We start from the raw sequence: 19,547 nt of genomic DNA on the forward strand, positions 1-19,547 counted from the left end.
CACAAGCACAACAAGCAAAATGCAAACCTAGCATGAACACAGATCTGAGCAATGTGAGAAATTACAGCAGAAGCACTTTAATGTCTGTGAGGGTCCGTCAAGGTGTGATGTATTGTGATACAGAATGAGAAAGACATGATTAAGTTAATCAGTCTAACCTTATTGCCTTGAACAGCCAAATATGGACACCCCAAAGGACAATACTAACTATTGTTGTATTTCCTGTCATTGTAAATTCCAACCAAAATTACCAACCCAAAGTCAGTGTGCCTTACAACATCAACAAATAACTTCAATTTCAACTAACTAACAAATAGAGGTTGATAGCATGTCACTTGCACCAGGCCTCTTTACCATGCCTGTCCCTGGCTTCAGATTTCAACCAGATACAGTACTGTGAAAAAGTCGTAGGCAGTCCAAAGAAATGTTTAAAGCTGTTTATCTGGGTAGCAAGTGTACTTTGGCTTAGAACAAAAAACACAATTTAGCACATTACAACATGTGCAAATTAAGAGTAACACAATAAAAACTAGTCATAATTTCTTCTGTTTTCTAAAAAGCTACTAATATCTAGTTGGATGGCTAGATGAACACCGCTTCAGTTCCCAAACCTCTCCTCAGGGGCACCTCAGCCGTTCCATGATTTTGTGAAATTTCACCAACAGCTCAAATAAATAATTAAATAAATTGGTTTAAAAAGTCAGTGACAGATTGACTAGCTGTATGAGGTGTGCTAGTGGCCAAGTCAAAGAATACATGGCTGCACTGGACGGTCACTGCAAATACTGGGGTGATTTTAGCAGTGGTTCTGAAATGGCTAAGCTGACACACTTTGACGGGAATAATATCATAGTTTTACACCAACACGAGAATAATCTAAACATTATTTTCTTTGCCTGCCTAAGACTTTTGCACAGTACTGTATATATTCAGCTCTTCCTTGTTTGGTGATGTTCTGACTGGGAGGATGAGTTTGAGGGGGGGGGGGGGGGGGCTGCAGTTTCTTCAGATGCTGACTGAGGGATATTAGGTTAAGCTTGGGGCTGTGGCTCCCCATCGGTGGATGATCCAGATGTTTTGGCCAGTGGCTTGACTATGGCTTATCGTACACTCAGTGTCAAGACTGATGGGATAACTGATTCTTGTGGAGTAGTGCGGTAGTCCTGCCAGTAATGCAAGATGTTTTCAACAGCTTTGTATCACAGCTATGCCATTGAATGTAGTGTGTGTGTGTGTGTGTGTGTGTGGTGATGATGTTTTGTGTGTAACACCATAACCCTTTCTGAAGTCTTGAAATTCTTGACATGAATATTGTGAACCGTTGTCTGTCCAGAAAGTGACAGGAATCCTGTGTCTACTGAGTTTCAGTTTTGATGGTGCTCTTCATCACCCCTTAGTGCAACCGGTGCATATGTCCTAACGTGATGAGGCATAGATAGAGATATGACTATGCAGAGCTCTTTGTAGATGATACCATCAAGCAAAACAAGTTAACTTTTTGAACAAGCATGGGCATTTCATGCCTGTGAGCTGGCCAGCCTTGCTGAGTTATCCACTGATGCATGCTCAGCTCTTCCTTTATGCACTATTTTAGTTAGTTCACTTCTGCTTGCTAACTGCAAAAAAGCTTAGCATTGAGACACACTGTAGGTCAAACTCAGTCACAGAAGTGGCCAAAATTTAAAATTGGGTTGAATTTGAGGGCCAAACAGGTCAATATTTATTGAAAATCAGTCTTAAATTGACCATGTTTAGTCAGATGTATTATGACGAATTATTCGTATAGATATGTGAACTTAGCTTTTCCCAAGACATCTTAGAATTCAGAACAAACCAAGCTTATAGATTAAACCAGGGGTCACCAACTCCGGTCATGGAGGGCTACTATCCAGTAAGTTTTCTATCCTACCTGACTTCTGATGAGCCACACTAGTTCTCAGGTAAATACCAGGAGCAGGTGTGGCAGATCACATTAAAAATAAAAAACACATCAGTGGAGTAAATTTTTTGTCTTCTTCTGAATAAGCAGGTTTTCAAGCATTTTAGGAAAATTCTGTAGTTGCACTGTATACAGTAATTTTTTTATTCGTAAACTATTGCTGTTATAGTTACAATGCATAAAGTGAAATTTATCTTTCCATTTTTACTGTTATTCATCTTAACTTATTTGGTAGTTTGTGTGCTAATGTCCCGCATTATGTAAATTATACATAATTTATATATAAATTATACACAAACTACGACATTCCATCACTAATATATGTCAGGCCATTCATTGCGGGAACATTACCTCACCTCAGGGTCCACTATGATGCAGCCTGTCTCTCTCACAAACACATTCTAACTTTCCGAAAAGAAACATAAACACAAAAACCTGCATACACACCGGCCCTTTGTTTATAAGATTGGCTACCCCTGCTCTGTCCAATAGATGGGAGTCACTACACCCTTTGCATTTGGATTGATTTTAATTGTGTATTTACCATTCGCTTATTTTTTTCCTTAGTCAAATATAACCAGCAAATTTCTCCAGCCCTTTAGGAGGATCATCTTTCTGAGCTTCAGCCCCATTTAGCGTCTTGTGTATCTGTCTTCCCTGCTCGCTGATCCATGTGTCTGACCAGCTAGCATGCTGCTTGCTGGTGATTTCAGAGAACTGCCCGTTGAACATGAACTTAACGTGACTTAACTCTACATATAAATTGGCAGTGTCCCAGTTGATTTTGAGGTGTTCACACTATAAGGATGCCATAGTTGAAGTACCTGTTTGTCAGACTTCTGATAAGTTATATACTGTGATACAAAGGCACTAGTGATTAGGCTAATCAGCCATACCTTATTGTCTTGAACAGCCAACTGAAACACGTAACACAGTGCAGTCAAAAATGTCAGTACGTTACACATGAAGCACATAAAACATGGTTATTGCTTTTCTTTTGCCTCTGTCCCAGATCCCACATGGCTTTCCACAAACCTGGGTATCCTGACATGCATTGAGTGTTCAGGAATCCACCGGGAGCTGGGTGTCCACTACTCCAGGATTCAGTCCCTCACACTGGATGTTCTTGGAACATCTGAACTTCTGGTGAGTGCCATTTGGGCAGGGTTCTTAAGTTGGGAGGGTCTCTGACAGAACCTGGTATGAAGGATCATAATCCAGTGACGTATTTACATTTTTGATTACAGTGTAAATAAATATATAGGACACGGTGTCGTACATTTTTTCCTGCACTTCATTCTACTTCCTGTGGTTACCTACTTAGCTGAAGCAGACAGCAGTCTAATCAGCATCCTACCGATTAAAACAGGCCTGACATTCTGCTATTTCTGTGTCCCCCCCCACCCCATGTTCAGCTGGCTAAGAACGTAGGCAACTTTGGCTTCAATGAGATCATGGAGGCCTGCCCATCAAAAGAAGGTGTGCTGAAGCCCAATCCCAGCAGTGACATGTGAGTTACAGGACGTGGTACCACTCCCTCTGAGCTTCCTGTGGACCTAGGCTTTATCCCATTCAGCACACTTAAGGCCCAGCGTACTGAGATACTACATACTCTGGTGAAGTATGTTTACATAAGGCTCAAAGTACGCAAGTGTATGAAGAACCCAAGTGCATGGCAAGTTCTTGAAACAAACGAGACACACTTGATATCTGAAGAGGTTAACAAGAGATACGCAACAACTGTGGTGTCATTTCTGTTAGTTGTGTCGAATACTTGAATGAATGAATGAATGAATGAATGCATACACCAAGTGTGGTAGTGCGTAAGTGTGGACTAAGTGGGGAAAATGGGAAATAGCCCTAGTCTCCAACCCATAAATCCTACACTTATACTATATGGACAAAAGTACTGGGACATCTGGCCATTATATCCACAGGAACTATTATGAAACCCCATTCTAAATCCATAGGCATCAATATGGAGTTGCTCCCGCCTTTGCAGCTATAATTGCTGCCACTCTTCTGAGAAGACTTTCCACAAGATTTTGGAGTGTGTCTGTGGGAATTTTTGCCCATTCATCCAGAAGAGCATTTGTGAGGTCAGGCACTGATGTTGGATGCGAAGGTCTGGCTCACGATCTCCGTTCTAGTTCATCCCAAAAGTGTTCGATAAGGTTGAGATCAGGGCTCTTTGTGGGCCAGTCAAGTTCATCCACACCAAACTCACCCAACCATGTCTTTATGGACTTTGCTTAGTGCACTGGGACACAGTTATTCTGGAACAGAAAATGACCTTCCCCAAACTGTTCTGACAAAGAAGGAAGCATATAATTGTTCAAAATGTTTTGGTTTGCTGAAGCATTAAAACTTCCCCTCACTGGAACTAAGGGGCCTAGACCAACCCCTGAAAAACAACCCCATACCATTATCCCTCCTCCACCAAACTTTACAGTTAGCAAAATGTTCTCCTGGCATCTGCCAAACCCAGACTCGTCCACCAGACTGCCTGACAGAGAAGCGTGATTTGTCACTCTGAAGAACATGTTTCCACTGCTCCAGAGTCCAGTGGCAGTGTGCTTTACACCACTCTATCCAACGTTTGCCATAGCACTTGATGATGTGGGGCTTGCGTGCAACTGCTCGGCCAAGTAAGCCCATTCCATGAAGCTTTCAGTGCACAATATTTGTGCTGGGAGTAATACCAGAGGAACTTTAGATCTCTGCAGTTAAGTCAAGAGTGTTGGTGACTTTTACACACTATGAGCCTCAGCGCTCGGCAAAAATACTGGTAGTTTAAGTGTGCTAATTACATGGTCTGCCGCTTTATGGCAGTTTCTGTTGTTCCTAAATGCTTCCACTTTACAATAATACCACTTACAGCTGACTGTGGAATATCTAACAGAGAAGAAATCTCACAAACTGACTTATTGCAAAGGTGACATCCTATGACGGTACCACGCTTGAATTCACTGAGCTCTTCACAATGACCCATTCTTTCACACATGTTTATAAACCCGACTGCATGGCTATGTGCTTGATTTTATACACCTGTGGCAATGGGCCTGAATGAAACACCTGAATTGAATGATTGAGAGGTTTTTCTGATGTTTCCTATGAATGAGCCAAAGTCCTATCTGTAATTCACCACAGTACACATGCTTTAAGTTCTTGGTTATTTACTCTGGAGACGCCCTAAATTTGGACAATACGTATTTGCTCTCACACTCGTTACATCTATTAAATGGTCTGTGAAGCTTTTTGTCTGATTGCTGCTCCCCCTGACACTTAGGCTAAATCTGTTATAGTAGATGTCCTACACAGACATTTACAATCGCTAAGAGACCCCTTACTTTGGCAATCTCCTTGTAATACTTTTTTGATCTTGTTTATACATGCGTGTGCACACCTGTTTGTGTATGTGTCATATGTTCTGGCTTCCAGCATCTGTGATCAGTATAACGTGTCTGTATTCTCTCTAACAGGCAGATGCGGAAGGACTACATCACAGCCAAGTACACAGAGAAGGCTTTTGTGCGCAGGAAGTACCCCGACACAGCATCCAGGCTGCATGCCCTGTGCAGAGCAGTAAAAGAGCATGACATCTTCTCCGTCATCCAGCTGTATGGTGAGGGGGTGGACCTGATGGAGGCCCTGCCGCTCACCAATGAGCATGTGAGTAAAATAAACTTAGTCCATTTTCACAGACCAGTTTTCATAAGCAGGGTGCAACATAAGTGGTGGCCTGATGGCCTCAATCCAGTAAAAAACATATGTTGGGCAAGTTGATTGGCCAGTCACTGGCCCGTTTGGCCAATCACTGGCCAGTCACTGGCCCGTTTGGCCAGTGATGGTGTTTCTGCCAATCACAGGCACAATGTAGCATGTTGATTGTCGAAGGTAAGTAACTCAGCTAGCTAGTATGTGTTAGTGTAACTTTGCTTATAAATGACGGTAAGCACAAAGCGCGACTGTGTCATATAATGTTAGGGTGACCATCTAATCCATCTCAGGAGGGATAGTATGAGTTACGACAGGGTGTGTGAACTACCATTTCAACCATTTTCACTTAAGCACTGAGTTCTTGCTATGTGCTGATTGGTCAGTCTCCTATAATCAAGTATGTGTCACTAATGTTAATGTGAACCAAGTCAAAGGACAAGACGAACCAAACAGTTTAGCCAAGCCCAGGAGCCTTTTTAAAGTGGTTTGTAAAATCTGAAGTAGCTCAAAGTGTCCCTCCTGACATGGATTCGGTGGTCAGCCAGCCAGCTAGCAATCAAGCCTCTTTCTGTAGCCAAGCTATGCTGTAGTGTAGCTGCACTAGCTAGCTAGGCAATTTATGATACTGCTTAAAGTTTTGTGTTCGTTGCACTGCAAATACAAAATAAGGAATTACAGAACCATACTCTCCATATCCATTAGTGCTTTATGACACTTGGCTGCTTTTGTTTTTATCCATAATGACATGTGATCCGATATTCAATCCTCATGTTCATTCTGCAGAAGAAGAGCAGTTTGGGCTGTCACCGACATGCTTGGTACTCTGCATTACTGCTGTATTGTGAATATATTGTGTTTCTCTGGCAATGGTTGCCTTTTACTTAATATCTCCTTTGCCACCTGCAAGTACGGTTTACCCATGTGCTACGTTTACATGCACAGAATAAGCAGATGAAAGTAATAATCATTTTGAATTTGTTGATATGCATTTGAATGAACAGATTCCTTCAGTAACCTGAATTTTCATGACACATTTTATAATCAGATTAAGGAAAGTATTTGAGTGAGTGTGGTTTCCTTTTTCACAAGCTTGTGACTGGTGTAGGTCCAATCAAAGAAAACATCTGGGTAAAACAACTCGAGGGGACACAAATAACTTAGTAACTCAGTTACCAATCAAGGTGACATCATGAACAAATATGGTACCTGCATGAACCCTTCGATTGATTAATGATGAACCAAACGAACATGGGTTCACTATGTAAATAACATTTATTTTCTGGTTAATAGATTAAGTAAGCATGTTCTACGTCATTGGTTATCTCAGTCCCCTGACCTAAACCCCACTGAAAACCTGTGGGCTGAGCTGAGGAGCAGAGTGCTGAAAAGAGGGCCTAGGACCCTGGGTGATCTGGAGAGCTTCTGTAAAGAGGAATGGTCTCAGATGCCCTGCTTGGTATTGTCCAACCTTATAAAATGTTATAGGACAGGGGTGGCCAATCTTATCCGCAAAGGGCCGCTGTATATGCGGGTTTTCGCTGCAGCTCCCTAATTAGAGGACTGATTGGCTGAAAGAGTCCTCACACCTGGGTTTGAACAGCTGACCTACAGGTTATCCCAAAAACCTGCATACACACCGGCTCTTTACGGATATATAAAGATTCAGTGCTGTTATACTGGCAAAGGGAAGTTTTACAAAGTATTAAAAGCAGTGGTGCCAATAATCGTGGCACATGTGTTTTTGTTAAAAATAATTATTTCTTAATGAAAATTTCTTGATTTTTTTTTCTTGGAATAAATATATTTCAATGAAAGGTTGGATTTTAGTGACATGTGTGACATGAAGCTGCTTTACCAAAAGGTGGATTTTTTTCTAACAAATCTTTACAGCGGGTGCCAATAATTGTGGAGGGCACTATACATAATTAATAAATTATCAATTTTATGGAAAAATGTAATCTTTGTTTGTTTGTTTATTTAGCCTTGCCAGTAAAAATATTTAAAGGGCCAGTAAAACTGAGCTACTGGCCAGGGGGGTCAGTTCTTTGGTCACTGACAAGTATTAACATCCTGCTAAGTGTGTCACCTGCCTTGTGCTGTATGCTTTGTGCTATAGCCCCCCCAACATGCCTGTACTGGATGAATAGATGGATGGGCTTTCACCAGTGTTTGAAGTGGGGAAAAACAGGTGCCGGTACTCCCCTTGTTATTCAGTGCCAGGTGCCGGTACTCCCCTTGTTATTCAGTGCCAGGTGCCGGTACTCCCCTTGTTATTCAGTGCCAGGTGCCGGTACTCCCCTTGTTATTCAGTGCCAGGTGCCGGTACTCCCCTTGTTATTCAGTGCCAATTTTGGGCTTGACAATACACTTCTCAGTAATATTTTAGATATACTACTAATCTGCTTACCAAATTGTGAGTGTCTCTAAACACCTCCAAAAAAGCCCTGGTGATTATATCATGGCTATTATATCACGACGTGATGTGATGTAGCTCTAGTTGGTGGTGGGTCCAGCTTCTCAGAAACATCCACCCTGTTGAAATTGAAATACATAAGAAATTTACAAACGAGAGGAGGCCATTCAGCCCATCAAGCTCGTTTGGGGAGAACTTAACTAATAGCTCAGAGTTGTTAAAATCTTATCTAGCTCTGATTTAAAGGAAGCCAGGATTTTAGCTTCCGCTACACTAGCAGGAAGACTATTCCATACTCTAACTACATGCTGTGTAAAGAAGTGCTTCCTCAAATTTGTTTTAAAATGTTCTCCCGCTAATTTCCACCTATGACCATGAGTTCTAGTATTTAAACTAATATTGAAATAGCCATTTGGCTGAACAGCATCCAGACCCGTTAGAATCTTAGACCTGAATCATGTCCCCCCTTAGTCTCCTTTGCTCAAGGCTAAACAGATTCAGCTCAGCTAACCTCTCCTCATAAGGCATTCCTCTACGACCAGGAATCATTCTCGTAGCCCTCCGTTGCACCTTTTCTAAGGCAGCAATGTCCTTCTTAAGGTATGGTGACCAAACCTGCACACAATATTCTAGGTGGGGTCTTACCAAGGAATTATATAAGTGTAACATCACCCCCCTTGACTTAAACTCCACACACCTAGAGATATAACCCAACATTCTATTGGCCTTTTTTATTGCTTCCCCACACTGGCGAGAGTGAGACATGGAAGCATCAACATACACACTGAGATCTTTCTCGTAATCAGCTACTTTTATTTCAGTGGAACCCATAAAATATCTGTACTTTATATTTCTGCTCCCTGCATGGAGTACCTTACATTTATCTGTGTTAAATTTCATCTGCCAAGTATCAGCCCAGTTGCTAATTATATCCAGATCCCGTTGTAGCCTCTCTGCTGCTAGATCAGTATCTGCTACACCGTCCACCTTGGTGTCGTCTGGAAATTGAACCAGTTTACTGTATGTATATTGGTGTGATGAATAAAAAAATATGCAGTCTGTGATGCCTCTGAGAGTACAGATCAGATGACCAGGGTCATTAAAGGTAAGAGCAGGGGTGTGCAGAGAAATGATAAACCTCTGACCTCTGATTGTGTGTCTCATAGGAGAAGCAGGGACGCACAGAAACTAAATAAGTCCTATGTATTGTATGCAAGTAGCAAGAAGCTGCTGGTGCCTGATCATTGAGGGGGTGGAGGTTGATGCAGAGATCTGGATCAGTATGGTTTCTGTGCTGGACAGGTCTTCACATCTGCTCTCCCAGGAAATGTGGAGTTAAAGAGGGGTGATAAGGTGTGGTGATGTCAGGCCACCACCCCAGGGAACAAGAGCATTCTAAAGCCCCCATGTCTTACCTGGTTCCCCCACTACACACTTCCAGGAGCCAGGAGAAACGGCACTTCACTTTGCCGTCCGGCTGGCGGACCGGACCTCCCTGCACGTTGTGGACTTCCTTGCTCAGAACAGGCAAGTGGGTCTTAGCTGAGACAAACTGCTACAAGCGGGGGAGTTGGGGGGCTGCAGATGACACAGTAAGAAAGGGAATGGTGAGGCGCATCCGTGAAACTCAAAGGATGACTGACGTTTCAGGGCAAAGTGCATCCCTCAGACTGAGAACCTTTTGAGATCTTAGTCAGTCTCCCCATCGCTCACACATATTATGGGTGAAAATTTTCTTTCCTAAGTACCAGGTTCAACCTGGGCAGTTTCTTTAATAACTATGCCCCCTGCTGGCACTGCAGCCCTAGACCATAGCTTATGCTCTGTTCTGTTATAGATGATATAGAGCTAGGAATAGCATAGATAATGTAATGTGGGTTGAGGTGTGATGTCAGGGTCTCCAGCTATGACTGCCACAATGTCTGACCCACAGCGGCAACCTGGACAAGCAGACGGCCAAAGGCAGCACAGCCATGCATTACTGCTGCCTCACCGACAACAGCGAGTGCCTCAAACTGCTGCTCAGGGGCAAAGCCTCCACAGACATCGGTGAGAACCGGCGGTGCCACCAGGAAGCCGCTCTGATGAAATTAGCCAGTGTTTCCAGTAGATTCTCCTGCAGCTGCCAACGTAGACCATAAATTATAGACCCCCCCCTCCTTTTATGAATCACTGGTATCCAGCTCGTGTGTGACCACAGTAACCGTGCTGTGTCTGTGTCTGTCTCTGTACAGCTAATGAGGCTGGAGAGACTCCTATGGAGATCGCCAAGCGGCTGCGACATGAACAGTGCGTGGAGCTGGTGAGCACCTCTCCTTTCGAACTCGGGCAGGACTGGGCAGGGGAGGCCCTGCCAGAGCTCAGGTTCACCGGGCTGGTCTGCATTGGACGCCTACTGGTGCTCCGAGGGCCCGGCGTCCCCGGCGTGACAAGAGTGGCATGGACACTTACGGGGGAAACGGCCGGCTGACTCTCCTTCATTTGTCACCCTGAACTGGCAGCTGAACCGGTCACTGGCTGGGAAGTTCAACGCCCATGTGCATGTGGAGTACGAGTGGCGTCTGAAGCACGAGGACCTGGATGAGAGCGACGAGGATCTGGAGGAGAAGGTGCTGCCTGTTACCCACCCTGCCACCCACCAGGGGGTAGAATTTAGTCCTACATACAAAGAATGGATAGAAAAATATGTCACTGAATGATTGAGCTAATATTTAGATGCTTTTGGAATGACAACAATGTATTCCCCAGACAGCACCAGCTCCCCCCCTCCCCATTTAATCCCTACTCTGGAACCCCACAACCTCACTACACTACGTTAGACTTAGGCAGTATCTTAATTTTTCATAACGTCCATATATTATACCGTGATAGCGCTCCTAATTTTCCCAAGTTCAACACATCCCTGGGTCAGTAAGAGGCTTACGTTTCACTTCTTTAACCATTTACAGTCTTTGTATGACATCACCACATTAGTTAAAACCAGTGTTTTTTTGGGTGATTTGTAAAGTATTCCTTTTATTGTGTAAGCCTTTTGTTAAGGGATATGTGAGACATAAAAAACATAGGAACATTCTTACCTGAAAAGGGTGTGCGGAACAATGTAAGGTCCTGACTTTATTTCTTATTATTATTGTCATTATTATTATTAATTTTAATAATAAAAATAATAATAATAAAAACACGCTGGGGTTATGGACCTTGCTCAGCAGAGGCCAGGCTGAAACCGGCGACCTTCTGCTCACAGACACAGGCTGAGCCATGCGCTGCCCCCTGGCTGGATGGCTGTGGGCCTGGAGTATGAATAATGGACCAATGTTATGATGTCATTCGATGAAGACTATGTTTGCTTGACCCTGAGACATGTTGTATTTGAACTAATCAGGAACTCCTCCTGTGGCATACAGTATTTTGATGATATTTTCAAAAGCAACATTATTCCAGTATCTTGACAAGGGATTTCTCCATTATAAATTTTGAAATGGGGGGGGGGGGTACCCACATTAAATTTTGCTGAACAAAGATACCGCGGTATAGCCAAAGTACTACTGGATCAGTGCCTGTGGCTGTTTTCCCATATGCCTTCACTGACTAGGACTACATGACATGATTAAATTCCTCCATGCCAAGTGGGGTTTTGTCATGTTAAATTTTGTAGCTTCCCATGACAAGTTTCACTAAACAGCTATTGGACTGCTACTGATAAAAACTGTGGGTAGATGATGTTTAAAAAAGACCCATAAAAGCCACCCTTTATGTCCTCTGTTTGCCACCTTGCACTGCTGTTTTGGGGTGAACGAAAACAGGTATATATCTTCATATTTAGGATATTTTTGTGAAGGGGTAATAAGATCTATCAAAGATCAAATAGAGTAATAAGATCAAATATCATAATCCTTTCCACAAGGTCTTTTGCAGATGCCCTTCGCTTTGCTGCCACTAAGCAGTGTTGCTTCAATTTTGATTCTTTTCAGTTTGTCCCCCATGTAATGTGTTTGGGAAAAGATCTGTCAAATACTTTTTGAGTTAGCACACGGGATCAATTGTCTGTTCTGTGCAGCCGATCCTGCCAAGGCGGGAGGACCGTCCATTCATCCCTGTGATGCCAGGCCCTGGCCCCGGCCCCGGCCCCATGCAGCCCCAGTTGGCCTCTCTGGCCCGAGATGCTGCCAGCCTGGTCCGGGACAAGCAGAGGGGATTCATCCCCAGCATCATCAATGAGACCTACGGCACCTACGTGGACTCCCCTCCCCCCCCACCTCCCCCTCCCCCCAACTTTCCTGTTCCCCCACTGCCCTCTCGACCCACAATCAGAGGTGAGGACCCCATTATTACTTCTCCCTTTCACAGCTCACAATGATAACCATCACCGTGGATTGTAACAGAATCACGACAGTAGTGATGGCCAAATGAGGCTTCATGAACACTTTGCTGTATTTTTTTGACCCCACTAGATGGTGCTCTTGGTTTACTTTGGGGCATGCTTTGGAGCCCTTTTTTGAGCAAAGAGGACCATCTAGTGGGGTAAGAAAGTACAGCAAATGCTTCCTGAAGCTTCATTTGGCCATCACCATATAACAACTTGTAAAGTTTCTCCCTGTGTGTGAGTGAACTTTAGCCTCCTGCAGAATAACAGGATGCAGTGTAGCGGGCTGTACATCAGTGTATCACATTCTAAGCTGGCCTGCATGCCTCTGTGATTTCCCTGTGTTCCGTGTGCAACATATATGGACGATGGATGGATAACTTAACGACTTAATAATTTTGAAGAGGTCTTATTACAATTAAGGTTTTCTCATATTTATGATGACATGATAATATTTTACTCTTGCCTTCAAGCTACGGAAGTCCAGAGCAGACAACGCATTGTTTTTTTTTTCTTACTGTTATATCGAGATCACAATTTGTTTTCACCCATGATGTTCAGCAGTATAGTTGTATACATATCATCATCATCATCATGGACCAATGCATTCAATCTTACTTTGATCATGGACTGTCACAAGCAGAAATAGCAGTATGTCTGTCAGTGCTATTCGTGTTCATCACTTGTGAAAATATGGATAACTAAATCACAGCTTTGAATTAATTTTCGAATAAAAGCGTTACCATGAGATAACATTGGGCTGTTATAGAATTCCAATTTTTCATCAGTAATCAAGAGGACAAAATTACAGACTGCTAGGTAACATTTACTACTCACTAGACCTCTACTAGGAAGGTAACGGAAGTAATGGACAGAAACACTACATTTTGAGTAAGATTATTAAGATTACAGCGTTCAAAGAGGGACTTTATTCGACGGCATAGTCCTGAGTGCTGAGTGCTGATGCTGCACAGTGAAGCAGGCAGTGACAGAAAGCATCTACATCATCACATCAGGAAAACAAAAGATAAAAGCTGTGATCTCCAGACAATGTTAAGAAAAAAATCAATAATGAGTTCCTCTCTGGATTACCACATTGAGACACCATCCAGAACCTTCCACTTTTTCCAGCCTATTACAAAATGGATCAAACCAACTCATTTTTGCCATCAGTTTACACACTATACCCCAAAATGACAAAATGAACCCATATTTCTATTTCTTACTGCCAATTAAATGTCATTTTAAATAATGGACAGCTGATTAATTGTAAAACAAATGCTGATCCAGCTGCACTGCCTCCTGTGTAATGTCACTGCTCAGTAACACTCGCACACAATGTCTGCCCTGGCTGGCCAGTGAGCTGTAACCCTGTCTTTGTGTCATCAGTCCCATTACCTGGATTTATTGGTGTGGCGCCCCCCATTGGTGGAGGAGGGTGGAAGGCGGGGCCAGGGGATATGGAGGCGGTGGGCTGTGACCAGGCCAGTGCTGCCGCCGCCTCGCTTGGTGAGCACTGCCTCCCCACTAGCTCCAGACGGCCAGCATCCACTGCTCTGCATGGCCCAGAATACTGTGATTGTTATGGATATGCGCCCAACCCAAGGCTTAGCCAGATGATATTAAAGTATTACCTATTTATGCAGACAGCTCCATAGTTTCATTGGCTCAGTTCAGGTTGAGCATTCTTTTACTTTGTATTTCATCTTGCACACAAAGGAGATTGCATGTATAAATTACAATAATAACTTGATTACATTACAAAAAAATCATTTTTATTTTTAAATATTTTTTAACCCTTCATGTCCCTCCAGTTGTGCCGCCATCAAACCAGATAGGACCACCAGTGCTTCCAGTTTTTCCACCAGTACTACCATCAGTGCCAGCCCCACCCCTGCCTCCACCACCACCTCTTCCTCCAGTCAAACCCGCTTTGATTCCACCCTCAAGAAAGCCTACCCTGGTCCCAGGCCTGCCCCCTGGGAGAATTGCAGTACCTAAATCCCCCACCAGGTGACATCAGTGAGACTTGCTTATGCTACTGTTGGTATGGGGAGCCTCTGCTTCACAGACAAACTCACCCTGTGTTTTTGTGTTTGTGATTTCAGCATGGATAATACTTTTCCAAAGTGGCCCACAGCCAAGCCTGTGTCACCGAAGAAACCAGGTAACTAGAGTGACACCTACTGTACTGCAGTTGTCTGTGGGACTCATCTACACTGAACGTCTTTTCTCTTTAACTGCTTGTTTTACAGTAGTAGCATTTTTGACAGAACTTGGAAAAGCTGCTAGGATGAGTCAGATCTTATAATGTTTCGGAAATCTCAGCATAAACAAGTCAAACAAAAGAAAAAGAAATATTGGTATATTTTATATCCTTTCTCAACAGAGAAATAGTAAGAGTGTTTCAGGGATTTCAGGTAGCATCCCTGTTCCAGGCACGTCTCCCAGGGCAGAGGCCCCGGGGCAGACTCAGGACAGCTGGAGGGAGTGAGATTCCCCAGAAGGAACTACAGTCTTTGGTCATGGGAGGAGAGGGCTGCTTGTATGTTGCCATCTCAACAGGACAAGCAGTGCAGAGATGAAATTAAACTGTTTAGGCACATCCCACACAGTCGCTCTCTTGACCCTCTCTTGCTTCCTGTGTTCCCTGCCTCTTAACACTGCTGTCACCTCCTCTGTTTAAGCAGCCAAAGAAGCGTCCAGCTCCCCTCTGGATACCTCTGAACAGACCCCACCCCCACCTCCTGTGCCCAGGCCGACCTACCTAGTAAGTCATCATTGGTCAGAGGGCGCAGAAAGGATGCAAGACCTGCAATTTTGGAAAAGTAGTAGGTTATCGTCAAAGCAAAAAGCAGAATGCGCCAATGTATCTCTGCTGCTTTTATAGCACTGAGCCTTCATCCTCAGACTAGAATCTGATGAGCCAGACTGACAAGCTTTATTCACAAGCCTAAAATGAAGGCTTGGTATCTCACCAGTGAGCACAGTGGTGCTCAGATTATGCCGTTCAGAAGAAGCCCCGGGCTCTGAGCGCCTCCTGCAGGCCAGTGTGTTCATTATTCGTTTTTGCATGTCAGAAACAGAAACCCAAGCGCGTAAAGGCCATATACCACTGCAAAGCTGACAACCCAGACGAGCTGACCTTTTCTGAAGGAGAGGTGATTGTGGTCGAAGGGGAGGAGGACCAAGAGTGGTGGGTGAGTGTCTGGGATGAGCAGCACTTCCTCTGGCATTAACTAGTCCTTTTGGATGTAGGATACTGTATCTGTCAGCAGCTAAACCATTTATTATTGTTAAATGGAGGTTTAGTGAGAGGAAGGTGGCACAGCTGCGGTTACGCTCTCAGAATCCGCTCTCTGAGCAAATTACCTGTCATCTGACGTTCCAGTTCGGCCATGTGGAGAACGACCCGAAGCGGAGGGGCGTGTTTCCTGTGACCTTCGTGCACTTCATCACGGACTGACTGACACGCACATCAGTCAAGGGGCAGGATTTGGGGGGAGAACTGTACTCTAATTAGTCTGCACAGTTTGTGTATCTGTGTGTGCATTTATATGTTTGTGTGTATGTGTATTTGCGCTTCTGCAACTTTCACATCTCTTCCTGCAAACCTTTTTCCAAAGGTTTTACAGAAGCACCATGATGAATTTAAAAAAAGGTTTACACTAAAATGAAATTTTGCAAGGAAAATGTTCTAATTTCTTATCAGTGCTGAATTTGAATTACAGTAACTTGGGAAAAAATACAGCTGGATGCATGAATGTGTGAGAAGATGTGAATGTTTCATTATTTCTCTCTGAGAATCACCCAGCGTGGTGACCATGGCAGGTCTGCATTTCCCTCAGGCTTTAATGAAAGTAATGATTCATTACTTTCCATGAATCTGCAATAGAAAAGTTCTTTCAGATGCTTTTTTGTACAGTTTTTAACAGTTTACCTTTTATATTATACTGTTATTTTGTGTGTTTAGTTCTAGCTCTGGGAAAAGCCATAAGATTTTTATATGAGAATATTCTCCACTTGTCCCATCACGTTCAAACTGAAAAATCCTGCTGAAAGCCCTTATCTAAATGCAAGATGTTCTGCTAGCACGTGTATGGCTGGTAGATGGACGGCTGGAATACTCACCAGTTATTCAGTAATGACACACACTGGGCCTCTCATTTACTTCACATTAACACACCCTAGCACAGTAAATGAGCCTGAGACCGGCTCATTAGCACAGGGTAACCCCGTCTGACGCAGGGTCCTTACCGCAGCCCCCCTGCAGCTCCTGTAGTGGTGGTCAGCTCAAGGAAGGACATCCCATCATGTCCAGGAGCAACAGGGACGCATCTGAGCACGAGGGGGGACCATTCTTAGTATCACTGCTGCAGGCAGATGGGACTGGCTCTTAGCCTTCAGGCTCTGTGGACCTTAATCTCCAACACTGCCTGACAGACTCTTACCACATATGTGCAGCAGATTACTGCAGCTTCAGGAGTCCACATGTCAACAAGTAACAGGTGCCAAGTTGAGTTGGAAATAGGACCTTAACTGGGAAATCTTAATATGAGATCCTAATAATGGATAATTGGTATAGTGTTTTGAAAACTATGTACATTGTATATTTATGTGGTTTGTGCATTGACTGCTCCCTGTGATGGGTTGGCATCACATCCTAGGTTATTCCCTGCATTGCATCTGTAGCTTCTGCGATAGACTCTGGACCCCTGCGATCCCTGAACAGGACAAGCTGGTACAGAAAATATATGGATGGATAGAGTACGCATGATCTAGAATTTAGTGTGGAGATGCATTTAGATGAAACATGGCTGTTTTTACTGTCCCTTTGTGTTGCTTAGTCAAAATACTGTAAATATTTTCACTTTTTTAAAACATGAACACAGTGGGACCCCAGATCCACAGTTTATCTGCAGTGTAACGTGGTCCAAAAAAAGTTAAAAAATTCCAGAAATGGTTCATAAGTTTCAAGCCATGCACCATACACGTGTAGGCTGTAAGCCAGTGAGTACTCATAATAGCTAAGATATTTTTAAACATTATTATCATTAGAGGTTATATACAGGTACATGATACACACTTTACAATGAAAAATATTGTAACAGCAGCCTATGTTTTTTCAATGATCCTTTGTCGGTTGAGGGGTATAAAACGCATGATTTTCACTGCTCCATCCCTTGATACATGATATTTTTTAATTGCTATACTGACTCTTGAGAATTAGGCTAAAACGTCAGAATCCCTTTCATTTGAGAGTACAGTACTGTAATATACAATGTACTTTATTACTGTATTTAATATTGGTAGTCTTAATGTGTGTAAATTATCAAACTTTACCTTAAGTAAATGCACAACAATCATGTTCTATATCGGGTTTGGAAATGGTTCGCTATTATCCGCGGTTTTAACTATCCGTAGTTGGTCTTGCAACGTATCACCCACGGATACCGGGGAGCTAATATGTTACTTCAGCCTGACACAAGAAGGAAACGCAATAATAATAAACTGTAAAATATGTGGGGAGATTAAGGTACTGCACTCTTAAAACAAAAGGTTCCATATTGAACCTTTAAGGGTTCTATAGCTTGGTACGTATATGGCACCCTCAAAAGGTTCTATATAGAACCATTATAGAGGGTTCAATTAAAAGAAATAGCACCTTTTTGAAGGCAATGGTTCTATTTCCTAGGGTTAGAACCCCTATAGTTCTATATAGCACCCCAGGAACCCTTTTTTCTAAGAGTGTGCGATTTGTACATAAATACACATTTTGGGAGCAAACTGAAACCAGAAAAAAAAATGCATCTTTCTTAATAAACATTGTCCTGTTTAATAATGATTAAGAATTGTATTTCTTCCGACATGCTGATATTTGTGTATAAAAATACATTTTAGCTTAAAAATTACCGAAAGAAAAAACCTGTTTTTGTTGATGCAAGTTCTCGCTATATATAGAGTAGGATCCGAAGTTTGCTATTGCCCCCATTTTGCCGGAATGTCATAAACTGCGACACCCCCACATCCTGACAGAAAGATGCATTTAGTTGTATTTTGTTAGTTTTTTTTTTTAAACAAGATGCCCCGATTTTATTTAAATACATTTAATAGCTGTAGGAACTAGTGAGCGGTATTTAGCAACATACCATGTTAGAATAATGCAATGGGTATATTATTTTTAAGGGATAATGCCATCAAACGTGTCTGTCAAGCATATCACAGCGGGCATGCACGGAAGTTCGCACCTGCCGGAGGAAACATGGGGGTAGAATCAAACAGGCCACTGGCTTTGAGATAGACTGGTCATCCGTTCACAAGCTATTACAGTTTTTTCTGATTGCTTAAGCACATTTTTTGTAACTATTGGCTATTTTTGCAAAACTCTACACACAAATAAGAAAACCTTTCACCCAATTATCAAAACATTGTAGTTCTCTTGCAAAAGCGAACACAGCTAGATTAACTCTTCACACCTTCGTAAAAATGGTGTTTTCGTATCAAACAGTACACACAAGCCATCATCTACTAAGCACACAATGCGCCAACTGCACACTGATGGTATGAATACAAAACACATCTGGCTTTTGCTTTCTCTGTGTACAGATGTCAATTTGAGGTCATACTTTTGTCATAGTGTCATGTAAACATACAAGGATCCAAACTTCAAGTATTGGTGTTTATTCACACTCATCAAAACCAAGACAAAGTCAGAACACAAAATAGTAATTTCACAAAAAAAAAGGGGAAAAAAAAGACAATCAGCCTACATCATGTTGTCTTTCTGGGTCCGGCCACAAAATTTCGTCCACATCGCATGCGATATCCTCCAGTCCAAGGCACCGGGGATAATATCTCCTTGAATGCCATATCCAGGCCTGACATGATGCCTGGTCAATATCTCCACATGCCTCCTCCATTGCCTGTAAAAGGGCTACCTGTTGATGAGGATGACGGTCGTACACTTTCCAGCGCCAGGCAGAGAAGAACTCCTCGATGGGATTTAAGAATGGAGAGTATGGAAGGAGGTTGAGTGCCATGAAGGATGGGTGGTCTGTAAACCAGTTGCGGACCAAAGCAGCCCTATGGAAACTAACATTGTCCCATATGAT

At 42.9% G+C, this 19,547-nt stretch overlaps 1 protein-coding gene across 2 annotated transcripts in view; it reads left to right on the plus strand.

Annotated features, from left to right (window-relative positions):
• asap2b (ArfGAP with SH3 domain, ankyrin repeat and PH domain 2b) overlaps positions 1-18,309 on the plus strand; it is a 39,389-nt gene extending 21,080 nt beyond the window's left edge. The window contains exons 15-28 of one of the 2 annotated variants that reach the window (XM_023824860.2): positions 2,952-3,085; positions 3,355-3,449; positions 5,422-5,611; positions 9,514-9,599; positions 10,006-10,121; positions 10,307-10,374; positions 10,574-10,681; positions 12,130-12,385; positions 13,825-13,944; positions 14,250-14,448; positions 14,544-14,602; positions 15,123-15,205; positions 15,516-15,635; positions 15,827-18,309. In XM_023824860.2, the coding sequence (XP_023680628.1) occupies positions 2,952-3,085; positions 3,355-3,449; positions 5,422-5,611; positions 9,514-9,599; positions 10,006-10,121; positions 10,307-10,374; positions 10,574-10,681; positions 12,130-12,385; positions 13,825-13,944; positions 14,250-14,448; positions 14,544-14,602; positions 15,123-15,205; positions 15,516-15,635; positions 15,827-15,901 (1,709 nt within the window). In that variant the 3' untranslated portion in view covers positions 15,902-18,309. The remainder of the gene's footprint in view (positions 1-2,951; positions 3,086-3,354; positions 3,450-5,421; positions 5,612-9,513; positions 9,600-10,005; positions 10,122-10,306; positions 10,375-10,573; positions 10,682-12,129; positions 12,386-13,824; positions 13,945-14,249; positions 14,449-14,543; positions 14,603-15,122; positions 15,206-15,515; positions 15,636-15,826) is intronic. The other variant, XM_072702744.1, reaches the window with a different exon arrangement.
• Positions 18,310-19,547: the final 1,238 nt, after the last annotated feature.

This window comes from Paramormyrops kingsleyae, chromosome 19, assembly GCF_048594095.1.
Source record: "Paramormyrops kingsleyae isolate MSU_618 chromosome 19, PKINGS_0.4, whole genome shotgun sequence".
Lineage (NCBI taxonomy): Eukaryota > Metazoa > Chordata > Actinopteri > Osteoglossiformes > Mormyridae > Paramormyrops > Paramormyrops kingsleyae.